General features: G+C 38.6%; 1 protein-coding gene across 1 annotated transcript in view; it reads right to left on the minus strand.

The window, feature by feature from the left end:
* Positions 1-22,987, minus strand: part of erbb4b (erb-b2 receptor tyrosine kinase 4b) — a 267,536-nt gene that overhangs the window by 69,787 nt on the left and 174,762 nt on the right. The window contains exons 4-11 of the mRNA XM_026295315.1: positions 21,155-21,286; positions 17,741-17,806; positions 10,225-10,343; positions 8,734-8,875; positions 5,985-6,098; positions 5,351-5,477; positions 4,459-4,532; positions 828-918 (exon numbers count right to left, since the gene is read on the minus strand). Of these exons, the coding sequence (XP_026151100.1) occupies positions 828-918; positions 4,459-4,532; positions 5,351-5,477; positions 5,985-6,098; positions 8,734-8,875; positions 10,225-10,343; positions 17,741-17,806; positions 21,155-21,286 (865 nt within the window). The remainder of the gene's footprint in view (positions 1-827; positions 919-4,458; positions 4,533-5,350; positions 5,478-5,984; positions 6,099-8,733; positions 8,876-10,224; positions 10,344-17,740; positions 17,807-21,154; positions 21,287-22,987) is intronic.

Here is a 22,987-nt window from a genome sequence, read left to right on the forward strand (position 1 = left end):
AATACGTGGTCAATAGAAGAAATATTATCATTACCATCAACACTAGTATGAAAAAAGTTTATTATCCACACTATGGTTGCGTGGAAAATAAATACACAACTGTATCATCTTTTCAACAACATACAGTATCCTGATGTTGAAAAATATTCTGATAGCACCTTTAATTGTATGGTGTCAAGCGATAATTAACACACTACATCTGCTTAAATAATTTGTTTTGTCATTTATGTTGTCATACTTTCTACATGCTGTGGCAATAACATAAAATACACAGATTTTTTCCTCTTTTTGAAGCCTAGACCTTCTCTTCCCTATAGGCTACACTCACACACTTTGCAAGTGACAGGAGGCCAGTAGGGTGTATGAGTATGGGACCAAGCATGGGGTAAAGGTGGGTGGCAGGCTGTAATTTTTGCCGCCTGCTGTTTCCATCTTCAGGTGGATGACACATAAATGCATGCACGCACACGCACACGCACACACACACACACACACACACACACACACACACACACACACACCTTCGTAAAAGCACACTGTGATGTGTGCCACACGCATAAAGACACACTGTACCCAAAAGCACACCAACGTTTTTTTTTTTTTTTTCAACATCCAAATGTCACATAAAATTTTCAGAGCACCTTTGGAAAAATACAAAACAATTATGTTCTGACTTAAAACAAATAAGCTGGATTGTTGAATGTCAAAACAAGACCATCACAAAACTAAACTGTGTTTTACACAGGGTTCTTTTGGTACTAAATCATGAAGAATTACATTTAGAAAAATGTAATCATAGCATGGCCTTTATGTTTTCAGGTATATACCTGTACAGGGCTCTTCCCCCAATCGTTGCCAGGTTGGAGAAAACGCTCAAATCTGTCATATTGTCAGGCCAAGACTGGATGTTCAGAAAGCCTAAATGGGGACACAGACAAAACAGACAGGCACACAGGTTTTAATGACTCGCCAAGACAGACAGGATAGAATCAGCTGTCTATCATACCCTCTACTGCACACAGTAACAAGAATAAAATGAATAGGGAGAGTTGGGATCTCTCTGGAATCAGCAACATTCCAGGACCGCAGTAACAACATCACCTGAGTCTCATCTGAAAGCATCCAAGCACTTCTACCCCAGTAAACTGTTACATGTACACACAAACACAAGTTCACAGAGGAGTTTGGTGCCAGCTATAACAACTGTAAAGCTCTATCAATATTTTTGCATTTCCTTTATCTGCCTCTCTACTGCTGAATCATTTAGATGATGATAAATGATAGCTAAAAGGATGGCTGTGGCTCATTTAGTATTTTCAATAATGGATTCAGAAATATGAAATATTTAGGGGAACTGTAGGGAGGTACAATCAACACAACACCAGAGGCCACAAACAAAACGGTTGGATGAGGCAATGAGACACAGTGGATGTAAGAGGAGCAGGGATGAAGGGGGAGCAGGCAGAGTAAGGGAAGTTTAGATAAATATAGTGACAATAAAAAATACACAAAATTTTGCAAATTACTTTAGCATTAAAAAAAAAAAACACAGGCCTGCCGTGCTCCTGTTGTGCTGGCTTCATGACAAAAGAGTATGAAGAAGAGGTAGTGGACGTGAGAAAAATCTTGACCATTATTCAGTCAATGAGAAGCATCTGACTCAATTATACTAAATTGTGTGTTTTCTTCCCACAAGGTGCATGATTTTGTTTATGCAGAAAGAAAGGGATGGTAGAGGTAGGTAACCAGGGCTATGGAGAAAGAAGGCTACTCATGGCTTGTTGACAAGAAAGCAATAACCTTCAACAGCACCTTTATCAGTGTGTGGACAACACTTTGTTTGTTATGTCAGTCCCAGCTGAGCAGCGGCACGGTCTGAGCAAATGCTTATTACAAGTGTTTGACGAGGAAATGAGAAAAAAGATCAGGTAATTGCACGGAATAACACACCAGGGCTCATACAAACGGACATGAGCTGAATTTGATACACACTGTAGAGCTACACATCTTACGTGAGAGTGCAATGGCTAAGGCCAACCTTGCAAATAAATTTAAAATAAATAAATAAAATTTAAATTATTGTGTGTATGACGCTGAGAGTCTCTTAGCCTATAGGCTGTGGAATTCTGAATATACTTATCAACACTAATTGTCTTAATGACAAACCCTGCAGTGCTTGACACCTCACCACTCTGCTATAGTGTCCTCATAGGGTGGGGGTGCTTCCTAATCGAAGTGGTAAGCTACTGCCTGTTGCACACTTGCCTCTGCTAATGTATTGCTGCGTAAAGTCCACAGAATTGCTACACCTGTAAATGGTCAGTACAGTTTCTCTACAGAAATATGGTGCATTAAGAAAATTTACAGGAACAGATACGCAGCTAGATTTACATTTTGATACTTTATTCCAAATTAATATTATTCAATTGAAATATAAGAAAGGAGGCTTTTGGTATTTTTTTAAGTGACCAGGTAGTGATGGGGAACTAGTACTAGTCATCTCTTATCAACTCCTAGTAAGAGGCACTTCAGCAAAACACGGATCACCTGCTGTAACTCCTCCTGAGGCCTGCAGCTACAGTATCCTGAGCAACTCTGGTTATTATGATGTGTTCTAGACAAAACTCTGAGCCTTAATGAAAAGCTTCAGGAAGACTTCTACACTGCTGGCTTGTTTTTTCATGAGATTTTTTTTTGCAGCTGGAAAACAGAGAATCTCTAGAAAGAAAAAAAAATAGGCTTGTTTGCCACAGAAATAATAAGCTTGTTTACTACTGTCAGAAAGGACATACTGAAGCATTGTGGATGTTCTCTGTATATAGTATGTACTTGTAATACATAAATAATGGTATAAAAACAATGTAAACAATGTATAAACAATAGTAACACAACTACATGGGCCTTCTAAAGGGAATTAATCTTGGTGATGTTAACAGGTGTAGCCTCGTCTTCAGAATCCCCACCATCTTCTTATCTCATTGAGTGGTTTTGTGCAGTTGAATTGAAAAGACCACATAGCAGAGTTTTGTGCGCCGTTGAGAGCCACGTCAGTGGCTCACCAGTGCAAGCAGCACATTTGAGCATTGAGCTACTTAAACAGCAGAAGAAGACTATGAGCTTACAAGCATGGGTTAAGAGCGCTTAAGTTGTGATGTCTGAGTCACAAACATACTTATGAAAAACTGCTATGTAGATCACCAATTCTTAGCTAAAGCCCGACATGGTGATATGTCTTTGAGGATGCTGAAAAAGAGAACCAATAGTCACTTAAGAAATTGAAGAAAGAAATGATTGGAGCCGGAGAGACAGGTGTGCTGGTGTGGAGGATGAGAGCTGTCCTCCTACACAGCTCATCTGAAATCTAGAGCAATGCTTGTTGTAACCTTGGGGTCATAGAGGCAGGTTCGCTGCCTCTGTCAGAAGTCACATTCTCTTGACAACTCAGAGAGATGACAAGCTGAGCCGACACACATCTCTGACTATTTGGTGTTTGGCCAATGGTTTGTCCTCATCAACTGCTATCACCAACCGAAAAGGAAAGCAAAAATCCACTGGAAGTCAACTGATTTTGAGTTTGCTTAGTTCATGCATACTGTGGAAGGATGTGCTGGCATCATAAATGTATGATCAGTACAAGTGAGCAAGTAGGAAAACATTCAAAATGTACCCTGGCACTTACCTTTGAGCATTTATCACCACATATATTATGTTTAAAAAATAACTACCATTGATTGTTTTAATATTTGTTTTCTATCAGTTGCCAGTGATTTAAAATAGCTAACAATATAATTTATTTCAATGTGTATTCCAACATCCTGCTACATCAGCCATCAATACAGTCCAAAGTCAATGTGTATTTTTCGCAGAAAAGCAGTTACTGTTTCATAAGGCTTCTGCTTTTGTAAACATCCTTCATAACTCAAAAATGTCACCAATATTTCAACAGCAATATTTTCTCATTTCATGAGGGATTACCACATCTGAAATACAAGGTTTCTTTCTGGTGACACTGTCAAATGTCTGCGCTGGAAAGATGATAGTCTACGTGCGGCTCAGGATGGTGGTGACATAGGGGAGCTGGAGGATTAACGATGCACACCACATGTTCTGGATCTTTTCTTCATGGTGCGTGAAGGGAGAGCTGGGACTGAGGGATTCAAGGCTAGGGACTCCCAGAGGGAGAAGAAGCAGAGAGACAGAAGAGACTGAAAGACTCATCTGATATTCATCTTACGCTGAAATGTTTGTCCTTGGTGTGGACAGTCTTGGGGCAGGGTGGGGTGGGAGAGGTATAAATACACTGGCAGATACACACAAGCCTCACATACATTACATGCACACTAGATATGATATAAAAGTGCAAGAGAAGCGATTAGGGTTAAAGTGTTAATTATTTGTTTGGTTATTAATTGTCATGCAAGTGAAGAGATGCATGCTGCGCACACAGATTTTACTCACCTGTGATCTCCCGAACAGTGCGGAATACATTGAGCTTTTCTGGGTCCAAAGCTTCAATGTTGTGATAGACATCCCTGTGAATGATAATGGGACATTAGAACAACACAAACAAAAAGGACTTTCATGCAGCATAAATAAGCAATGTAAAAAAAAAAAAATCATCTCCTCAAGTCATGAAAAATGAGCTGCACTTACCCATAAAACATGACAATTTAGCAGACCAAATCAAATAAAAAAGCATGTAATCTAGTATGTTTTTGTTCTTGCAATCCTTACACAACACCTACTATTTTCCCTTATACTCCATACAGTAACTTATGAGTACATACCGCTCAGTATAGCAGTGCTTCTTCTCTCAGAGATCTTTCAGAATACTTACTGTACCACTTGCCACTTACTGACACATGTAACATTATTCATACCCATTCAAACAATTAACATCACGGGTAATGTTTTTTTTATTATGGGGTTTAAGTGGCACTCATCCCAAGCAATTTCCATTAATAGTGGAATACATGAAAAAATAACACATCTCAGAGTCAATATTTGTAATGCAGTTAGATCCTAAGGGATTCATGCTGAACACAGTTGCTGAGGCATAGTATGAGAGCAAAACTATATTGCTAAAAGCATAATTTAAATTATATTTTTAATTAGACATATTGAATTTTATATTCTGTAAGCCAAAACACATTATATTGATTACTTAAAATGAAGATGATTCAATATAGAATTTTAATTTTCCAGGCTGATCAACATATCTCATTTTAATATTTTCAGTCTGTGGCTTTTAATGAATTAAAGATATACTGTTTTGACAGTACATATGTTCAAATGTGATTACAGGCCCATCTTTTATCATTCGGATAAGCTGAATGTTCTCTATTCTCACCCTTTGATGCCAGTAATAAGGAACACCAGGTTGCCATTGATTTTGGTGCAGTTGACAAACTTGTCAATGTTGCTGGAGTCCACTGTCTGAGCTGACTGTAGGCTGGCTGTACCAATGCCATCACATGCTGGAATACACAATAAAACAGCAAATGAATTACTTTGAGTAAATGTTTTAATTCCATCAACATGATAAAACAATGGGAGAGTCAAAGCTATAATGCAAAATATTCTAAAATATTAAGATGCTGTCTTTATTTAACATTGTATAATACTATCAATATTTAAAGAGGTGACACCATGGACAGTGACACTGCTAGGCTCATTACATTTTCAAAATAAATCTGCACTTCTAATAAACTATGTTCCACAGATTTTGCACTCATTCATTTATTCCCCCCAAAACTTGAAAGAGCAACAGTACTGCCTTGTTTATAGTGGTTATGGGTCTCACAATTACTGTTGCAATGATTTGTTGATGCTCCAATGCTAATGCAGCAGTGCAGTATATTAACAAATCATTTTTTGATTTAACAATTTCAGAGATGGCTGCATAAATGGGAAACTTACTAATCACTTAGAAAATGTAGGAAAGTTAAATTCTAAGTATTTTTGAACATCTGTTTGTGATTTACCTTTCGGGCAGATGTCAGTACAAGGAATGCACATCTTAATGCGGTTTTCTTCCACCTCCATCTTGTTACTGGGACACGCTCTTACACAAGAGCTATGGTCCACCACGAAGTTATCTGAAAAACAATTCATTGCAAATGTCAAATACAGGTGTCTGCTGTCTGTCACACAGGAAAATCCAACAGAGGAAGTGGCACTTGGTGTAGGCGATCACATAAAAAGTCACTTTCCTACACTATACATGAATTGGATTAAAAAGTTAAAAATGTATTTATTATTACTTTGTATTGTATCACATAACTTAAACTTTAACTTAATCTGACATTTCATTATAAGTTCAGATTTAAATATTACAGAAGGACTATCAGTATTATATGTAAGATGCCATAGATTGACTCATTTAAAGTTGCAGTTTAATAGTGTTTAGAAACAATACCAAGCTCAACCTCAGAGTAGCAGCTCATGAACAATGGGGTGAGAGCTTGACCAAGAGTACATCATTAAAGACAGTATGTGACAGGAATGAGGAATTGGTCAATTTATTTCCTTCTTCGCTACTTGTTTGACTTGTGATTTTATCCTTTACCAACATGCTACTGTTGGTATTGTCCATGGAAAAGCATAAAACAATCCTGGCTTCAACCTATGCTGACATCGGACTGATTAAGCAAGGTGTTGTTTTCACTAGATATCTGGTCTTGTCAAGGTTAAACATGTACCTCTTAGCACCAGAGCAAATAATCCAGTTAGTAAATAAACTAAATGAGGTATAGTGACTGTTTAGCATTTTTCCCACATACAAATGGTGCAAAATTAGTTCAACAACAATAAATACCAGCTATTTTTACTTTAATGGAAGTGGGCACTGTGGGATGCCTTTGACTCTCTATAATATTAGATCTTTACCAGAAAATTGCAAAAGACACACAAGATACAGACTTTCTAATTTACTATGCAAAGAGCCATATTCCAGTGCAGAAAACAACTCAAATATACTGAACTAAATAAAAGGCAGATGTTACCAACAAACCAGAGAAAAGCTTTGCTACAGGTAACAAGCACTCAGCAGTCAGCTCTCAGCAGGTATAATACAGAAGATGCCGCCTCTGTAATCCCTTTTCTGCATGTTATGGCCCATACTGACAAGTCTGTTAGGTCATTCCACACATATGAACTAGGGCTGAGATTCAAACTGAGACACAAAGCACATGATGTTTGATTGTTGCTAATAACAGCCAGACTGATTTTATCATCCAAATCACAGGGCCAGCTTTGGTGAATCACCAAAATACCTAATCAGACAGGTGACAAATAATATGGAAACAAAAGCCACATGATCTAAGATTTTGGATGAACAAGTTAGATAGCACCCCCTACCACCTCATCAAAGCAACAAATAAGGGAATATCTCTTGGAAGGAAGAGATCCAGAAAATAAAATCAATCTATGCCATAATACAACTATTCTGGTGACACTGGTTTCTCAAAACATGTTAGATAAGGGCATAGATGGGTATTTATATGTCAATACTTTGTTCATCTGTGGTTTTGGAGTTCTTCATAAAATAGGATTATGAGATGAGGGTAAGTGTTCAACATCTATCTTATGTTTTCTTAGTAACTAATGTGTGAAAATACCAAGAACCACTCCACATTTCAAAACTAAAGAAGGCCTTGCCCTAGTTATTCATCCATTTCATATGAAAAGGTAAATAATCCCACAACTAAATACCAAGACCAGACCTTCTTTCCAAAGATTCTTTTCTGTCCTCTCCTCCCTGCTGCTTTTCTTTGCAGGGCTTTGGCCCCTTCTATTTCATGTAGACTGACAGTAATCAGGAGTAAATGCTGGCTGTAAAAGACAAGATACACACACATTTGTGCTTCTATAGCTGTGAGAACCCCAAATGACATAATGCATTAGATAGCCTCTTTCTTTAATGTTAACTAAATGCATAATCCTACTCCATATCCTCAATTTAACTCTGCCTAATTCTAACCCTTAAAGTGCTCCTTTGAGAAGTCATGACAACCAACAATGCCATCATTTTGAAAAGAGCCTCTATTCCCAAGGTCTAAAACTCTAATTGGTGCCTACAAAATAAATATACAGTGTATATACACAGATTCAGGTTATTTTAGGAAAATGTAAGACAAGCTGCATTAGCAATATTTGCCCTGCAAAATGATCCACCAGTAGTAATGAGCAGGTTATGAGAAGCTTGAGCAGTAAACGTAATTACAGCTTCCTCAATATCTAATTGTTGTTCTTGTTCATGACAAAACATTGTACAATTTGTACGTGAAGACAGCAGATTGGAAAAGGTGGCTCCACTTATCTGCCAGTGTTCAAATGCAAATAAAGCATTTTGAGAACAAAACCGTGCTACTGTTTGGGAATGTGTGTGCACTGTATGTAGAGATGTGTGGGTCCAAGCCCATGACAGTCAGTCTATGAAAGCTGCACATAAGCATGTGCATGTGCATGTGTGTGCATACAAAGTTATGACCTTTGCTAAGACGTTTGTGCGTGTTACTGGTTTTCTTTTAGGGTTTAACAACTCTATACTCCAAGTGCACTAGAAAACATGACACTGCATCTTGGAATAATGAAATAAAGGTTAAGATTAGAATTGGTTGATCTTCGTTTAGCGTTGTCAGGAAAAGGTTAGTGAACCCATGTAATTAGTGTAAGGTTATTAAGTATAGCAGTAAAGCAGGTGTGTGTCTGTGTCCAGGTGGCAGGACCTACGCGGACACTTCTTGACACAGAAGGCTCCATAGGTGTACTTTGCCCTGGGGTTGTGCTCCAGTTGGAAGGTGGTGGGGTTGTAGACAAATGGCTGGGGGCACTGGGTCACACATGCCCCACTGTCATTGAAGTTGGTGCAGGCCTGCAAACACACACGCATGCATGCAGAGCGCAGACATTGGTAAAGCAAGTATTTAGGTCATTTACTTTATTTTAAGGGTCATTTCACTGAAGTTAAAGTATGTTTTCAACCTTCTCCCTGGGGACATGCATAAGTAGCAAAGCATTATGGAATTTTCAAGACATGTTGGTGGATGTGTGACTTTACAAACTTACTGAGCACAGAACAACAGTACTTGTGCTTAAGCATCATGACAGGAAGCAAACTATTTCACTTCGCTGACATCAATGGATGAGAATAATTGACGCACACCCTATGAAAATACCACTGGGGTCAAAGTGTGATTTGTCAGGTACATGGCATCTAGTACTAATGTTTATCTAGTAAAAATCTTTGACCAGTGTGAAAAATTGTAGATATGTAAATATGTTGAAAGTTAAAATATTTTGGACATTAACATAAATTTGATAAAAAACAATTGACCCATAACCCATTCTCAAGTTTAATAAAAGATTAAGTGTGAAGACTCAAGAAGAGCAAAAGTTTGCTTCATAGATCACGGGCTCTGAATTAGGCGCAGAAACAAGTTTAACATGCAGAGGGATGAACGTAACAGCTCACGTGGATTTGACAGCTGGGAGGAGGGAATCTGGTCAAATCTGTATTTAACAATGGCACCATTTCAGGAACCTAAATACCATTTAATTTTATTTGCCACACATAAAAAAATAGTCTGGGAGGAAAAATATATTTGCAGAAGTGCCTTGAAACAAAGTAAGTAAAAGGTGAGATATGTCAGATTTGTGAAAAACAGAAAATTAAGATTTGGAAATATGTTTTGTATAATATTATCATGCCAACTACTGGGTTAAACAGAATGCTGAATCGTAAAACTGCATATGTGTGCTGGTTTTTCTCAGATTGTGGGGTCATCATGTGACTAGGCCTTTCTTGTGTTGACCAGCACTTAGTCCCCACCATGTAAGACACTGACTTTTAGGGTGACAACTTAGTTTAAAGTTAGAGTGAAGTTAGGGTTAGATTAAGGTTAGGGTAAAAGTATTAGGCAAGTATTGCGTTGACTAATTTTTAAATAGAATAATACTGGTCAGAAAGCTTTTATATTGTTACTAGCTTTGGCTCTTTTCATGTTTAAATTCATACTTCTTCTTGTCTATAAATCACATTGAGAGCAGCTGTATTGTTCCTTGTGTGTTCAACACACTTGGCACTTGGTAGTGCTTATGGTTATGGTTAGGTTACGTCTGCAGGAGATGAAATGAAGTCAATGTAAAATCTCCACGATGAATTTAAACTGATGATGATGTGTGTATGTGTGTGTGCGTGTGTCTGCATGTGTGTTTACTTACAAAGCAGTCTGTGTCCTTTGGTCCATAGCAGCCACCTGCACACTCACGATGGCAGCAGTCGCTAACATAGGGGCCAAAGCACCGGCCATCACACTGCTCGGCACACACTGTCTTAGTTACTGTGGAGTGACAGATGTAGAAAAGAAAGATTCAAGGATTCATACACAAATCACATGGTTACTGGAAATTTAACCTGAGTGAACAATAATTACTAAACATCTCCCTGTAAAAAAGTGTGAAAAATGGACAAGGATATAGAATGAAGATGCATATATGAAGTGTCACATAAGTAAAACTATTGAACTGAGTTAAATTGTAATGAACTAAATTTAGAGAGAACAGCTTGCAACTAAAATGTCCATGAGCATTTATATTCTTCTGGTCATTTTGGATACACTGCTGAATGGCCAGCGAGACAAGTTTGATGGTCTAACATCTGCACTGCTGTTGCTTGGTAAAACGTATTCATGTGTTTGTTTGTGTATATGCATCTGTGTGTGGTGAGTTCAGATGAAGACGAAGCATCTCTGCCACCCACTAGCTATCTTCAAACACGTTTCCATCTCCCTGCATGTTCCTCTGAGGGTCTCTAGCTGGGTGTGACAGAGACATCGCGGTTCCTGTTTCAGTATACTGCTGTCACTTTGCAGAAGACATCTGTCCACCCTTTCCTCATATGCCTGTCGAAGTCACATGGGTTGCTGTATGTCTGTGTGCCTCAGTTTTTATTCAGCCTTATGTAAATGTAATCGCTATTTTACAGATAAAGACAGCTGTTAAGAGATGCAGCTAAAGGGATGGAAGGCTATGGGAAATGTCAGCAGTGGGATTTATCTGATTGAGTAGGAGAACTATTAAAATAAAAGCTGTTGGGGATGGATAAAAGTGAAATTAAAACAGGAAAAAAGTTGCATAATGAGCTGGGGAACACATCCGCACACACACACACACACACATACACACACATTAAAATATGCTGTTTATGTTGCATCTGGCAGTGAAATACAGTATTTGGCACCTCAAAACAGCTACTTCTAAACTGCAACTTAAAAAAAAAAAACAAAATAAAAGTAAAAGTCTTCTTATTTTTTAGCTGTACATTTGTATTTATTACTCTTTGTGTAATGAGGGGAATTAACATATGCACAGGGAATTACTACCTGTATACATTTCCAGAGTTGGGTTTGTCACTTAATGAAACAATGCTTTTGCATTTCAAGAACTGCTATTAATTTCAAACATTTATACTCATTATTGATTTTCCGGGCAAGGATCAGTGAACTGTTGCGCAACTTCTTAGTCAACACCAGGAATCTCTAACTACGGTCCTCGAGGGCCACTGTCCTGCTTGTTTTCCAACTACCCTGCCCTACCCACTGCTGATTACCTGGATCAGGTGTGTTCAGCCAATCAGAAACTGCAAAGGCACAGATAGTTGGAAAAGAAGCAGGACAGTGGACCACGAGGACTGTAGTTAGAGACCTCTGGTCTACACTCACATCAGAAACGCATCCTTCCTGAAATAGAATCAAACCAATTTCCTTATACCCAGAAAGCCAGGATGCATTGATATTGGATTTTTTTGCTTCCTTGACTGTGTAAAATTAAAATAAGCTAATTAAAGCTGATTTGTGAGTGAAACAACAAAGGTAAAATCAGAAATTAATTACATATATCAATACTGAGACTGAATATATAAGTTGTATAAGTTGTTATAGAACTTGTTTCTGGGAAAATGGATGATGCTGTTGTACAACTTTGCAAATCCAGTGCTGATACGTGAAAGTGCATGTATTTGTATGTGTATAGACAGTGTTTTGATGTGTGCTGTGTTTCCTTGTGGGTACTGCAGTGACGAGATACTATCAAAGTGATGGATACAAGCCACAGACAGTCAAACACACACACACACACACACACACTCAACCCTACACCTAACATACCATCAGTGGCATTCCATTAACGGTGCCTGGCCTAAAATGAAACAGCCTACTTTACTCAAAAGACACTTTGTCAAACAAATGACCTTGCCAAGAAAAAGATGCAACACCGTTGATCAATTTGGCTTTAAACTTCCACTTTAAGAAAAAAGAAACAGGCTGGTGATGACAAATACAAAAGAAATTCATCTCATAAAATATGCCTGGAAGCTTCCATTTGAACAGGCTGTGGACAGCAGCATCAGTCACAGGGACCACTACCTCTCAGTTCTCATTTATGTGAGCTAAAATATGTTTTTTCACATCTGGTTCCCAAAAGAAATTTCTAAGTAACAATGTTTTTTTTTTTTCTGAAATGGAAACATTTTCTGCCCTGTGATGGACTGGTGACCTGTCCAGGGTGGACCCCTGCCTTTCACCCGAGAGAGCTGGGATAGGCTCCAGTTGATCCCCGTGACCCTGGCTTTCAGGAAAACGCGGGTACAGAAGATGGATGGATGGATGGAAACATTTTCTATGCTTATCCCTAATGAAATTTTATTTAAAGAATCTATGCAAATGTCACTGAGAAGTAAAAGACATGAAATGACTGAACCAAATGTTACATATAACGTCAGATTATCAAAACACTTTTCCATTTAAATTAAGTCTTTATTATAAAATATAGAACAAATACTCGCAGCAGGGTGGTTTTTAAAATTCTTGTTTCACAGAAAGAAGATTCTGGTTCTGGTGAATCTGTTCGACCCCAAGGCTTTTTGTGTGGAATTCTGTGTGGGCTGTGTGGGTTTTCTCCATGAACTCTGGTTTCCTCCCACAAGCCAAATACATGCAGGTTAGGTTGTTCGGGGACTCTAAACTGCCCATAGATGTGAATGTTTGTCTCTATGTGTCAGACCTGGAATGGACTGGTGACCTGTCCAGGTTGTACCCCCTTACCTCTCGCCCAATGTCAGCTGCAACAGGCTCCAGCCTCCCATGACCCTCTGCAGGACAACTTGATTTCATAGCATTGGTCTTGACAGTGAAAGATCTCACAAAGCAAATAAAACGTTTATAAATCAAAGATGATAAACTTTATGTAGCTGGGAGAAACACTGGAGCTAAGCAATTGATAATAATTTGCACTTTAACAATTTGTTACTGATATGATATACAATAAAATTACAAACATGCAAATGGAGACTTCTATCTGGTCCTAGTGGGATGTTTGTAATTACAAATCCCTGCTCTTGCTGTCCAGCTAATAGAGGAGAGACAGATTCATTATGATATGTGATATATATGCCACATTACTAAACAGAGTTACTGTATTGTCTTTAATTAAACCGAGTCAATACAAATACACTCAATTGTCTTCTCTACTCAGAATATTCGTAAAGCCATTTTGTTTTTCAGTGTGATTCATAGCCTATGTAGCAACTGTGTGTTTTCTAAAGACACAGCAACAGGATTTGCTAATGAACATAGTTGGTATTTAGTCACTAATGAGTCAGATATTTCCTTCAGGAGTTGGTTAAGACCAAAAACAGAGCTATAAACAAAGAGAGTGAATATTGAACTTTTAATTGTCAGGTGGCCAGAAACATGCTAATGATGTTCATTAACTGCTGGATGTATACCAGTAAGCATCTGTTGGCTAACAAGTTCAATGCTGTGTTCACAATTTGCTTCTGCTGCTTTCGATTGGACTAAAAATAAGTTGTTGGTAGTTTTAAACTTGTCTTTGCTTTGCAACAACACAACCAGGTTCATGTTGTTTGAGTAAAGTAAACGTTCAATTTAGGCTCAATGTTGGGTGCTGGGAAGTAGAGTTTCCTCTAGCGACCTCCTCTGAGGCAAAGCAATAAGGGTAATTTGGATATTGTGAGATTTTGTAAAAGGATCATTCGCCATTAGCTTAGGTTAATCTAGCCAGATTTCCTAGTCAACTGATTGCTTTCCAGACAAAATGAAAAACAGTTACTGAACAGTCATACTACAAAAAATTTTAACAACAGCTCTCCAAAACAGGCCAAATTGTTGCTGCTCAGCAGGCCCATCACAGTAACAGCACTGATTTGATACACAGAAAAAGGGCAGCATCGAGTTTGACTTTATGCTATGCACACAGGCTCTACTGATTCCTTTGACTAGAGAAACTCTGGAATGAAGTCTGAGAAGAAAATACTATCAGATGCTTCCCACCTCCAAAGAGCCTTTTGTCATGGTACACATTTTGACTGCAACGGCAGGAAGTGCACAGGTGCAACGTTAACAAGGGTTGCATGAACAATCAGGCCATGCTCTGACAACAGTAAGCACAACACCATTTTATTGCTGTTACAATATGTCTACCTTTGTAAGGACAGCTGAGCCAAGAACATATTTTTTCAATAGCACATATTTACTATAGAGTATTAAGCTAAACAAAAGCAAAACATGGATGCACCTTGCTGACATTTTGATTTATGTTGTATATTTTTTTTTATCAACAAAACTAAAATAACTAGAGGCATCTGAAAGTGGAATCACTGATCCTGATCCGTGCAGACTCTCTCCGCTATGCCAGGCTGTGCACAACAAACCTCAAACTATACCTAAGTTTTGTTCTGTACCTGCTTCTATGAAAAAAAAAAAATCCACATATGCTTGTAGGGGCACACTCATCTAGTGTTATTTATCTGTAATTTCCAGTGCCAGGAGTTGTATTGAGTTGCAATTTACTTCTTGAGTGTATTCACTTTCCGTCAGAGGTGCTGACACCAGAAGCTGTGCTTTATTGTTGATTTTGAGACAGTTGAATAATTATTCATGAAAATGTCACAAAAATTATCTTTTGAAGTCATTTTCTTTTGGCATTTTCCCCATACCATATATTTCAGCACAGCAAAATTAAAGGTTTTGCAGAAGAAAAAAAAAAAGACAGAGAAAGGATGAATCATGACACCCACGTTTGGATGAAGATATAGAGATTGTGGTAACTGCTAAAAGGAGGCAGACAGACAGAGCCAGGCCTTATCAGGGGCTGGTCTGTGACGTGTTGTTAACGCATCCTGGTCAAACAGTTCATTCCTCATTATCTTAATGAGATCGTAACCATAGAACAAATAAGATGAGACATGCCAGGGTTGGAAGGAGCAGATGAAGTGGGCTGAACACAGAGTGATGTAAGGAAAGGAAGGAAATTTATGGTAATGTTAGTGCAATCAAACTGGAAGAGGGAAGAAGAAACAAAAAGATATTTAATGGAGAGAGAAAAATGTGTGTGAATGCTTTTTAATAAAAAGGAACATTCTGTTTTCTATAGTAAGAATCACTTCACCCTTGCCTAAAGTAATGTAACACATTTTTAGCAGGTTGTAGTGCGGGTCAATAATAGTACTTCTCTTTTATGACCATTACATTCACACTACTCTGAGAAATACTAAGGTCTAGGCTAACAATAGAAAGGAGTAAGCATACAAAAAGTAGGTAAATCCTTTGGATTATCTACATTTTTATATACATTTATCTTCTATTCATTTATTTTAACTAACACCGAAATAATTGTATTGTCTTGTGTAGGTGTGAAACAGTATGTGAACCCTCAGGCTAAAGAAATTTAAAACTAATTGGAGTCAGGAGTTCTAACTAATCACTGAAATAAGAATGGAGGTGTTGAGGGTTAGAACTACTGTGACAGTCAAACACACTGAGTTTGTTGTTCACATGAAGTATCTGCTGATGAGGCCCATGCAGCCCAAAAAAGACATGCTCATGATTAAGAACTGCTGATTTGCATGAAGCTGGAAAGGATCACAAAGAGTACCAAAAGCTTAAAGGAAATGCATGGGTTGCATTAAGTCACTGCTTCAACAAACACATGAAAGATTACTATTGGTTTTCAGTTATTAGCTTAAGCACATTGTATTTGTCTCTATTTGTGACTTGGATAAGATCACATTTTATGACCAACTGATGCAGAAAACCAGCTTCAGATACTTTATCCTGCCACTGTAGCAGCATCAATAGTAGTGGTAGTAGTACTAGTAGTGGTAGCAGTAGTAGTCGTAGTGGTGGTGGGACGTACAGTAGGTGACAGCCGTTGTGTCAAAGCAATGACAACAACCTCTTACATGGTTAAGTGTAGAGCCTGTTGAGGCACAAACATGTTTTTTGGTGTGTTTGTTTTTTGTTTTTTCCAGTGGCCAGCCAACAGCTGGTCTGTAGCCTGTAGCTTTTATACCTCAGTGATTCTGTCTGGGTTACTGTCTGTATATACTATATGTATGTGTGTACCGTGTACTGTGGACCGTTCTTTGAGAGAAGAGGAAAGGTGGGCAAAGAAACCAGGATGGTGACAGCCTGAGAGAGACACTGACAGAGAAATTGAGAGAAAGATAACTGGAAATAGGAGTGGAAATAACATGGAGCTCTCCCCTGCTGTTGGACTCAGTAGTGTATTATTCTCACACTCTCTCCCAGCTGCCATTAGCTAGTATGAGGGGTGGGAGGTCCCAGCAGGAGGTGTTGCGGTAGATTTCCTGGAGGTCTAGGATGTTCTTGGGTGTGTGTGTGTATATGTGCATGCTGCTACTGGTGGTGGTGATATTTCCACAACCATTACTGATTCATGAATACCAGAGCAGAGAGCCGGTCCAGTAATAAGACTGAAAGCTACCTAAAACCTTAACCACTGCCACTTTTCCAACTATGAATGCATCTAATTTACTTATATCACTTAAAATTTAATTGGCTATTAATTTAATTAGATGTAAATACGTGATTCATAACGTAAAAACACCACACACTTGTGTTATAAAGCCTTCCTGCTCTAGAAATACAGTCAGTCTGAAGAAGACGTTTTTTCTGGCTCCTTTAACATGGAAGCACAAGAACTTAATTTAAAAACGTAGAGACAATATTGCCATCCAGCAAACTGCTGCTAATGCAACAACTGACTCACTGGTGAATTTTATTACACGGATTAGTGTTACATTCTGTGTTAAAATGAGACAAGAGCAACAAGGCTTCTTCATTCAATGCTTTCACGACCCTGGATAAATTCTGTGCTGGATTATAAAGTCATGCATGTTACAACCCTTCCTCGTTCAGATATTCAAGCTACAGTTATAACTTTAGAAGGTGTCTGTAAAAATTAATTAAATTTACATTGTGGCCTGTGTTCGTATGAATATCAATGTGAATAGGTCTAGATAATATTGTCATGTTTTTGAAGTGTCATCATGTGATTTTAGTTGATTTTGATTTAGTCTTTTTAATTGCAATATAACTTATTTATTTCGAAGAACTATTATCATTAAAAAAGATCACTCAAAGAGAAAACCATGATCATTTTTTGATCTCACCTGTCAGTGGTTCTTTAGACTGCTGTTTCAGATTTGAACTAACTTGACCTATATTTCTGGTTGGGATTTGACAGAGTTGAGTAATGTAAACATAAATAGAAAATGGTTAAATTCAAATTCGGATGTGGTCACATTTTCCCCCTTTATCAAGGAAAAAAAAAAAACTCTTATACAACACACTACATACTAGGAAACCACCAAAAGATCATGTAATCTGACAACAACTGATGACAGTAGAGCACTTACAGCTCTGACACTGGTCCTCTTTGGGTCCCCAGCAGCGGCCATTACAGGAGCGATGGCACTTTTGACCTGTACACAAGTTCAAAGAAAGAGACAGTTGGCGTTTCAAATGGTTACTTCATTAAAAAATATGATCAGAATCAGGTTTTAAAAATCCATATTAGTAGAAGGCTAAGAATGAGCTACAGCAGAGGCACTGAACTGGAGTCTGTGTGTTCAATCACTCCACTAAAGCCTGAATTGGTCCAAATAGTGAGCGAGGATATAGCTATACCTTTGGATTTCCTTTAAATACTAGGCCATAATGTGTGTGCTGATTTTCGATCGACACAATCCAATTTGGTTGAAGTGCTTCACAATTATTATAATATGACATACTATTAGAGAAATGTAGGCTCTTGAATTGTAGGCATGGTTGGTGTGTAGTTAATTATATGGCTGAGATGATGATATGTTTAATAATCAATTTAATTTAAATATATTTTCTTACATTGCAATTGCATATTGCTTGTAATTATTCCGCAATAACATTAACAAAATGTGTTTTTTTTTTTTTGTTACTTTTATTATTATGCAACTAAAGTGATATAATGTGCAGTCTTTTGGTGACAACACATTATCTCCCGACTGCTACGTGCTGCTCCAGTCATAAAAACTTAAATAACCTCAGCACAGGTTGTTTTGTGAAAATAAGGCAGTCTTTCCATCACTCCACTGTAAATCAGCCCAGCATGAAACCAGCACACATCAGATTGAGATAAAAGCAGTAAAGCAGCTGAAAGCAGCATCAAACCCTCAGAGCTTTACCCGGTGCTGTTCTGGGTTTTTTGGAGGACTTAATTGACTGTCTGGTAATTGACTGCGGGGGAAGTGAGCCTGGGTAAGTGCAGAAGTGCTGTCCTCTGTCCATCAGCCTCTCCAGATGAGAGCTGTTAGCATTGAGACTGACTCTATTCCCCAACATGAGCCTCTCCATCTTCTGCCCTCTGCTTCTTTCTAGTCTGTGTCCATCTCCACCACACATTTCATCTTTCATTCTCAATCCACCCCTCGCTGATTCACCACTTCTCTGTGGTTCTCTTTCACTTGATGTCTAGCCCTGTCTGCGCCTGTCTTTTTCCTGTCTGTGTCTTTTGTTTTTATGTTACACCGGTCTGCTCCGCTCAAACTACCACTTTGACACTGTCTGAAAAAGAGAGGTCAACAACCATGACTGCATGAAAATGCCATACAAACGGGATAATAATATGAATGTCATCCAGCCATAAGTGGTTGTCTGACAGTGCCAGGTGAATAAAACCTCTGCTGTACTTATATCTCTGTTTTCCTCTGAGCTTGCTGTCCTGTGAAGTCAAGCCAAAGAGTTTTCGTTTAGTGTCCAAGGTCTTCACTTTCTCGACGTATAAATTCTCAGTGGCCTAGAATAAACCTGTCCCACCTCTGTTCCTGCATCATAATTTTTTACAACTTTTTAAAAACAGCCCCTGAAGGTTAAAATGCCAAGATCGCTGGCGTACAAGGGCCCGTGTGAGTTTAATCTAAATCAGCAGGGCACACATGCCAATAAACACAACAACCGTGGCACAAATAAATCTCAAGTAATAACAATGTAAAGCTTATGTCTCCCCAAAGAATTAATCGCAGATTATGCTCTCAATTATGGATTACAGGTTTGGAGACCCTTGAACTTTTCAGCGGAGTAGAGAACTTGCATGGGAGTCAGGTTGATCCAGGGCTAACAGGGCTGCAGGGAGGAGGGTGATCGAGCAGAATATCAATGCTTGGAGCAGTTAATCTGCATCTGAAGCCTTCAGAGTGCTGTGGGAGGAAATCCAAGGGCAAATGCAGAGGTCTTTTGATTTTGTTTTATAATGATGCATTTTATTATGTAACTTTGTATTTGTAAACAAACAGGAGACAACTGAAAAATATAGGGAAAAAAACCAACAGATTAAAATGTCAAACAGCAATAAATGAATAACAAAAGCAGAGAGTGTAAAGAGGTTAAATCAGTGAATGAATGGAAAAGGGTGACAACCACCTCAACCGTCATCCCCTGTATCCCTCCCAGATTATTCAATCTCTTAATCACTCTAAGCATTCATTAACATGTCTTCCTCCCAGTTACACTGTGGCATTACTGTGACATGGGCAAACAGTCATTGTGGACTGTTATGGTAAGGGCAGTGACAGAATGGGGTCAATGGGTGATTTTGATCACAATGTTTGGTGCTCACACTCTTATTGGGAATGGATGGGGTTTAGACGGGGTCTGCTTTGCTGCTTATAAAAGAGTTCTGTAACCAACACCATCGGGTGGAGTTGGTCATGCTTTCAGTCAGGATTTTAAAGAAATGAATTAGCACATTTGTAGTCATGAGCTACCTTCATGATCAGGGTACAGTGTCACAACTACCTTTTAGAAGTAAAAAAAAAAATAAATGTAATGGCAAGTGGGTAAAATTGAGAAGTGAAAAACATTGCCATTGCTTGAGGAAAAAAATTATTACAGCTTCAACTGGCAGTGAGAAATGTAAAAGTAATGGGGAAAGCTGCACATCAGGCGCACAGAAAAGTGTGCCACTATAAGATGTAGCCAGACTACATTATGCAAAGTTCAAGGTAATATTTTTGCAATCAAAAAAAGACCACTTTGGTACAACTAATGTGATACCTAAAGGTTATAGGTTTATTCCCCTGACTGGAAGGATAAATGCGGGTGAGTAGTACTTGCCTCCTATGTGCTATTGAGCAAGTCAATTAAAAGGTAACAGGACCAATTTTAAAGTGGAAAGAATAGTACTGCATATGTCCAAAAGGTTGTAAAAACCTTTAGCAGCCTTAGAAACTGATGCAGAATATCTGATAAGTTCTCTCATTGGCCTTACTTGTGCAGCATCTGTGTCTGAAAACCACAAGAAAATCTGATGGTGTTTTGTTAGAAAGAAATGAGCTCACCAGAACTCTGTATCATCTCTGCTTGAAACTGGCAGCTCAAGGCTACATTAGCCACTGCTAACATCACACATCCAACCTCCAAATGTCAGTTATGGAGCTGTGTTTTGGGTAATGTAGGCATCAAGTCTGGCAAGGAAGAAGAATGTGTGGAATAAAAAAAAAAAAAATCCCTGGCTGTGCTGCAGTCATTTTGATACTTTTTTCCAACTCCTTTATGACTCCATCAAATGCAATGCGAAATTAGTGCAGTACTCTTTTGAGCTCTATCTTCAGTGTTTCTGTTCAGCATCCAACAGACTAGATTCTTTGTTTGTACTGTATTTTTTTATAGGCGAGTGCAAATGTGAAGTGATTTTTTTTTTTCTGTGGAGATATAGCAATGCTCTCAGTAAAACATTTCTGTAGACAAATGTTGAAATCAAATCATCTTGTCTGCTTCAGTTTTGGTGGGTTACTTACATGTAACACTGCTGTTAGTAGGCACAACCACAGGATTGATCCGGGGGTTTTTGACAATGTCTTGCCAGTGGATTGTGTCTGCATGACACAGAAACTTGTTCTGGTCGACATAAACACCTCCACCCAGGATCTCTGTGGAGAAGAGAGAGAGAGTGCAGACATTCAGTACAGATACACACAGGGCTGTTGGGTACTTAGCAATTTCAGCCTGGAGGATGCACCTAATTCGGCAATCACGCCGCCAGGCTCCTGATGTGACTTTTAATTGCCAGCTCCCCCTCCTCCTTCATTTTATAATTAACAGCTAACATGGACAAACACTGCATGTTTAAGTCCAAATGATTAACATACTTAGGGAGTAGATTGGACAGACGCGCTTCTTCTTTCTGAGGAGGGCTTGGGTTTTGTTGGGGTAGCTGACCTTGAGGCACACATATCTGATGCCATGCGGATGCCACGAGGCAGCCCGGACAAAGCTGTGTCATATTGCTGTTATTACAACCTCTGATCTTTTCCCATTTTGTTGTTTTCTCATCCTTCTCTTCCCATGCTGCGAGCGGACACAATCAATTAAACCTCGCTGCCATCACAACACTAAGCCCCACTAAGGGGACAGCAGTCTTAACAAGTTTGTAATTGTAACATTTCTTCAAGGTGGTGGGTCGAAAGTCGTGTATTTCACCAGCATAATATAAGATGGGCGAAAGCCACGGAGAGATGAATGGAAGAAAGAAAGACAACGTCTCTAGCTGTAGTGAAGGCCACTAGCAGATTTGCATTATTTACAGAGCTTGTGTGTTCTCTATCTTGCTACAAACAGATTACTGACACAGGGCTGAAGCCGATGAGACACATAATCATACATGAGGCGCCCCGCCAGCACTGCACAGAAAGAGCCAAATACAATATTGTCCCACAAAGGCCCGATTAAATGATACTCCTTGGATAATAGGTTGTGATGGTATTACCTTCCCAAGCCCCCACCCCCTGACCTGAGGTCTGCCTTCTATCTTTCTGAATGTGCGGTGGGAGTAAGGGAAAGAAATTAATCCTGCCTCTCACCACAGGGGGGGATATCAGTTGGCTAGGAGGAAGCCATGTCTCAAATTCAAATTGTTTGCAAAATGGCATGCTGCTGGCGAAATGGACAAACCAGCAGACAAAGCAAAACAGTTATCACAACAAAACCACCAGCAGGACATCTCAACCCTGGTTAATCAAGATACAAACACATTCTCTGGGCATCCTCCTTCATCCTGGCTAGTCCAGGCTGTAATTAGAACCAAAATATCAAATTCAGGTGCAAAAATATATAGACATTTACACCTATTTACTATCTCCACCTATTTACTATCTCCACAAATAGCACAAATTCCAATGGGTATGGAAAGTTTTTGTAAATGCAAGTTGTTATTCTCATTATGTTTGAATGAGTTAATAAGTGTCCTTACTAATATGTTTTTATACCATAAAGTCAAATCATACCTCAGCTGTCTGGCTGTGTGTCTTTCTTTAATAATTTGAAACACATGGAGACAGTGAGCAGTTTAAAATTATTTAGACATGATCGTTTGAGCACAAAATTTTGATTCGACATTGACTTTCTTCACACCAAAAAAATCCATTACAGATCACCTCAAAGACCTTAAATTTGATCATTTATCAATTTGAAATGATATTATAGAATATTGCTGACAATATGTGTGAATGTTTTAACAAATGTTGCTGTATATGATTGTTTGGTTTGAATAAGCTGTGTATAATTTTTACATAACTGTACACACGGCTATATTGCAAAACAGATCATGCACCGAATGAGACATCCTGTTTACT

This window comes from Mastacembelus armatus, chromosome 21, assembly GCF_900324485.2.
Source record: "Mastacembelus armatus chromosome 21, fMasArm1.2, whole genome shotgun sequence".
Lineage (NCBI taxonomy): Eukaryota > Metazoa > Chordata > Actinopteri > Synbranchiformes > Mastacembelidae > Mastacembelus > Mastacembelus armatus.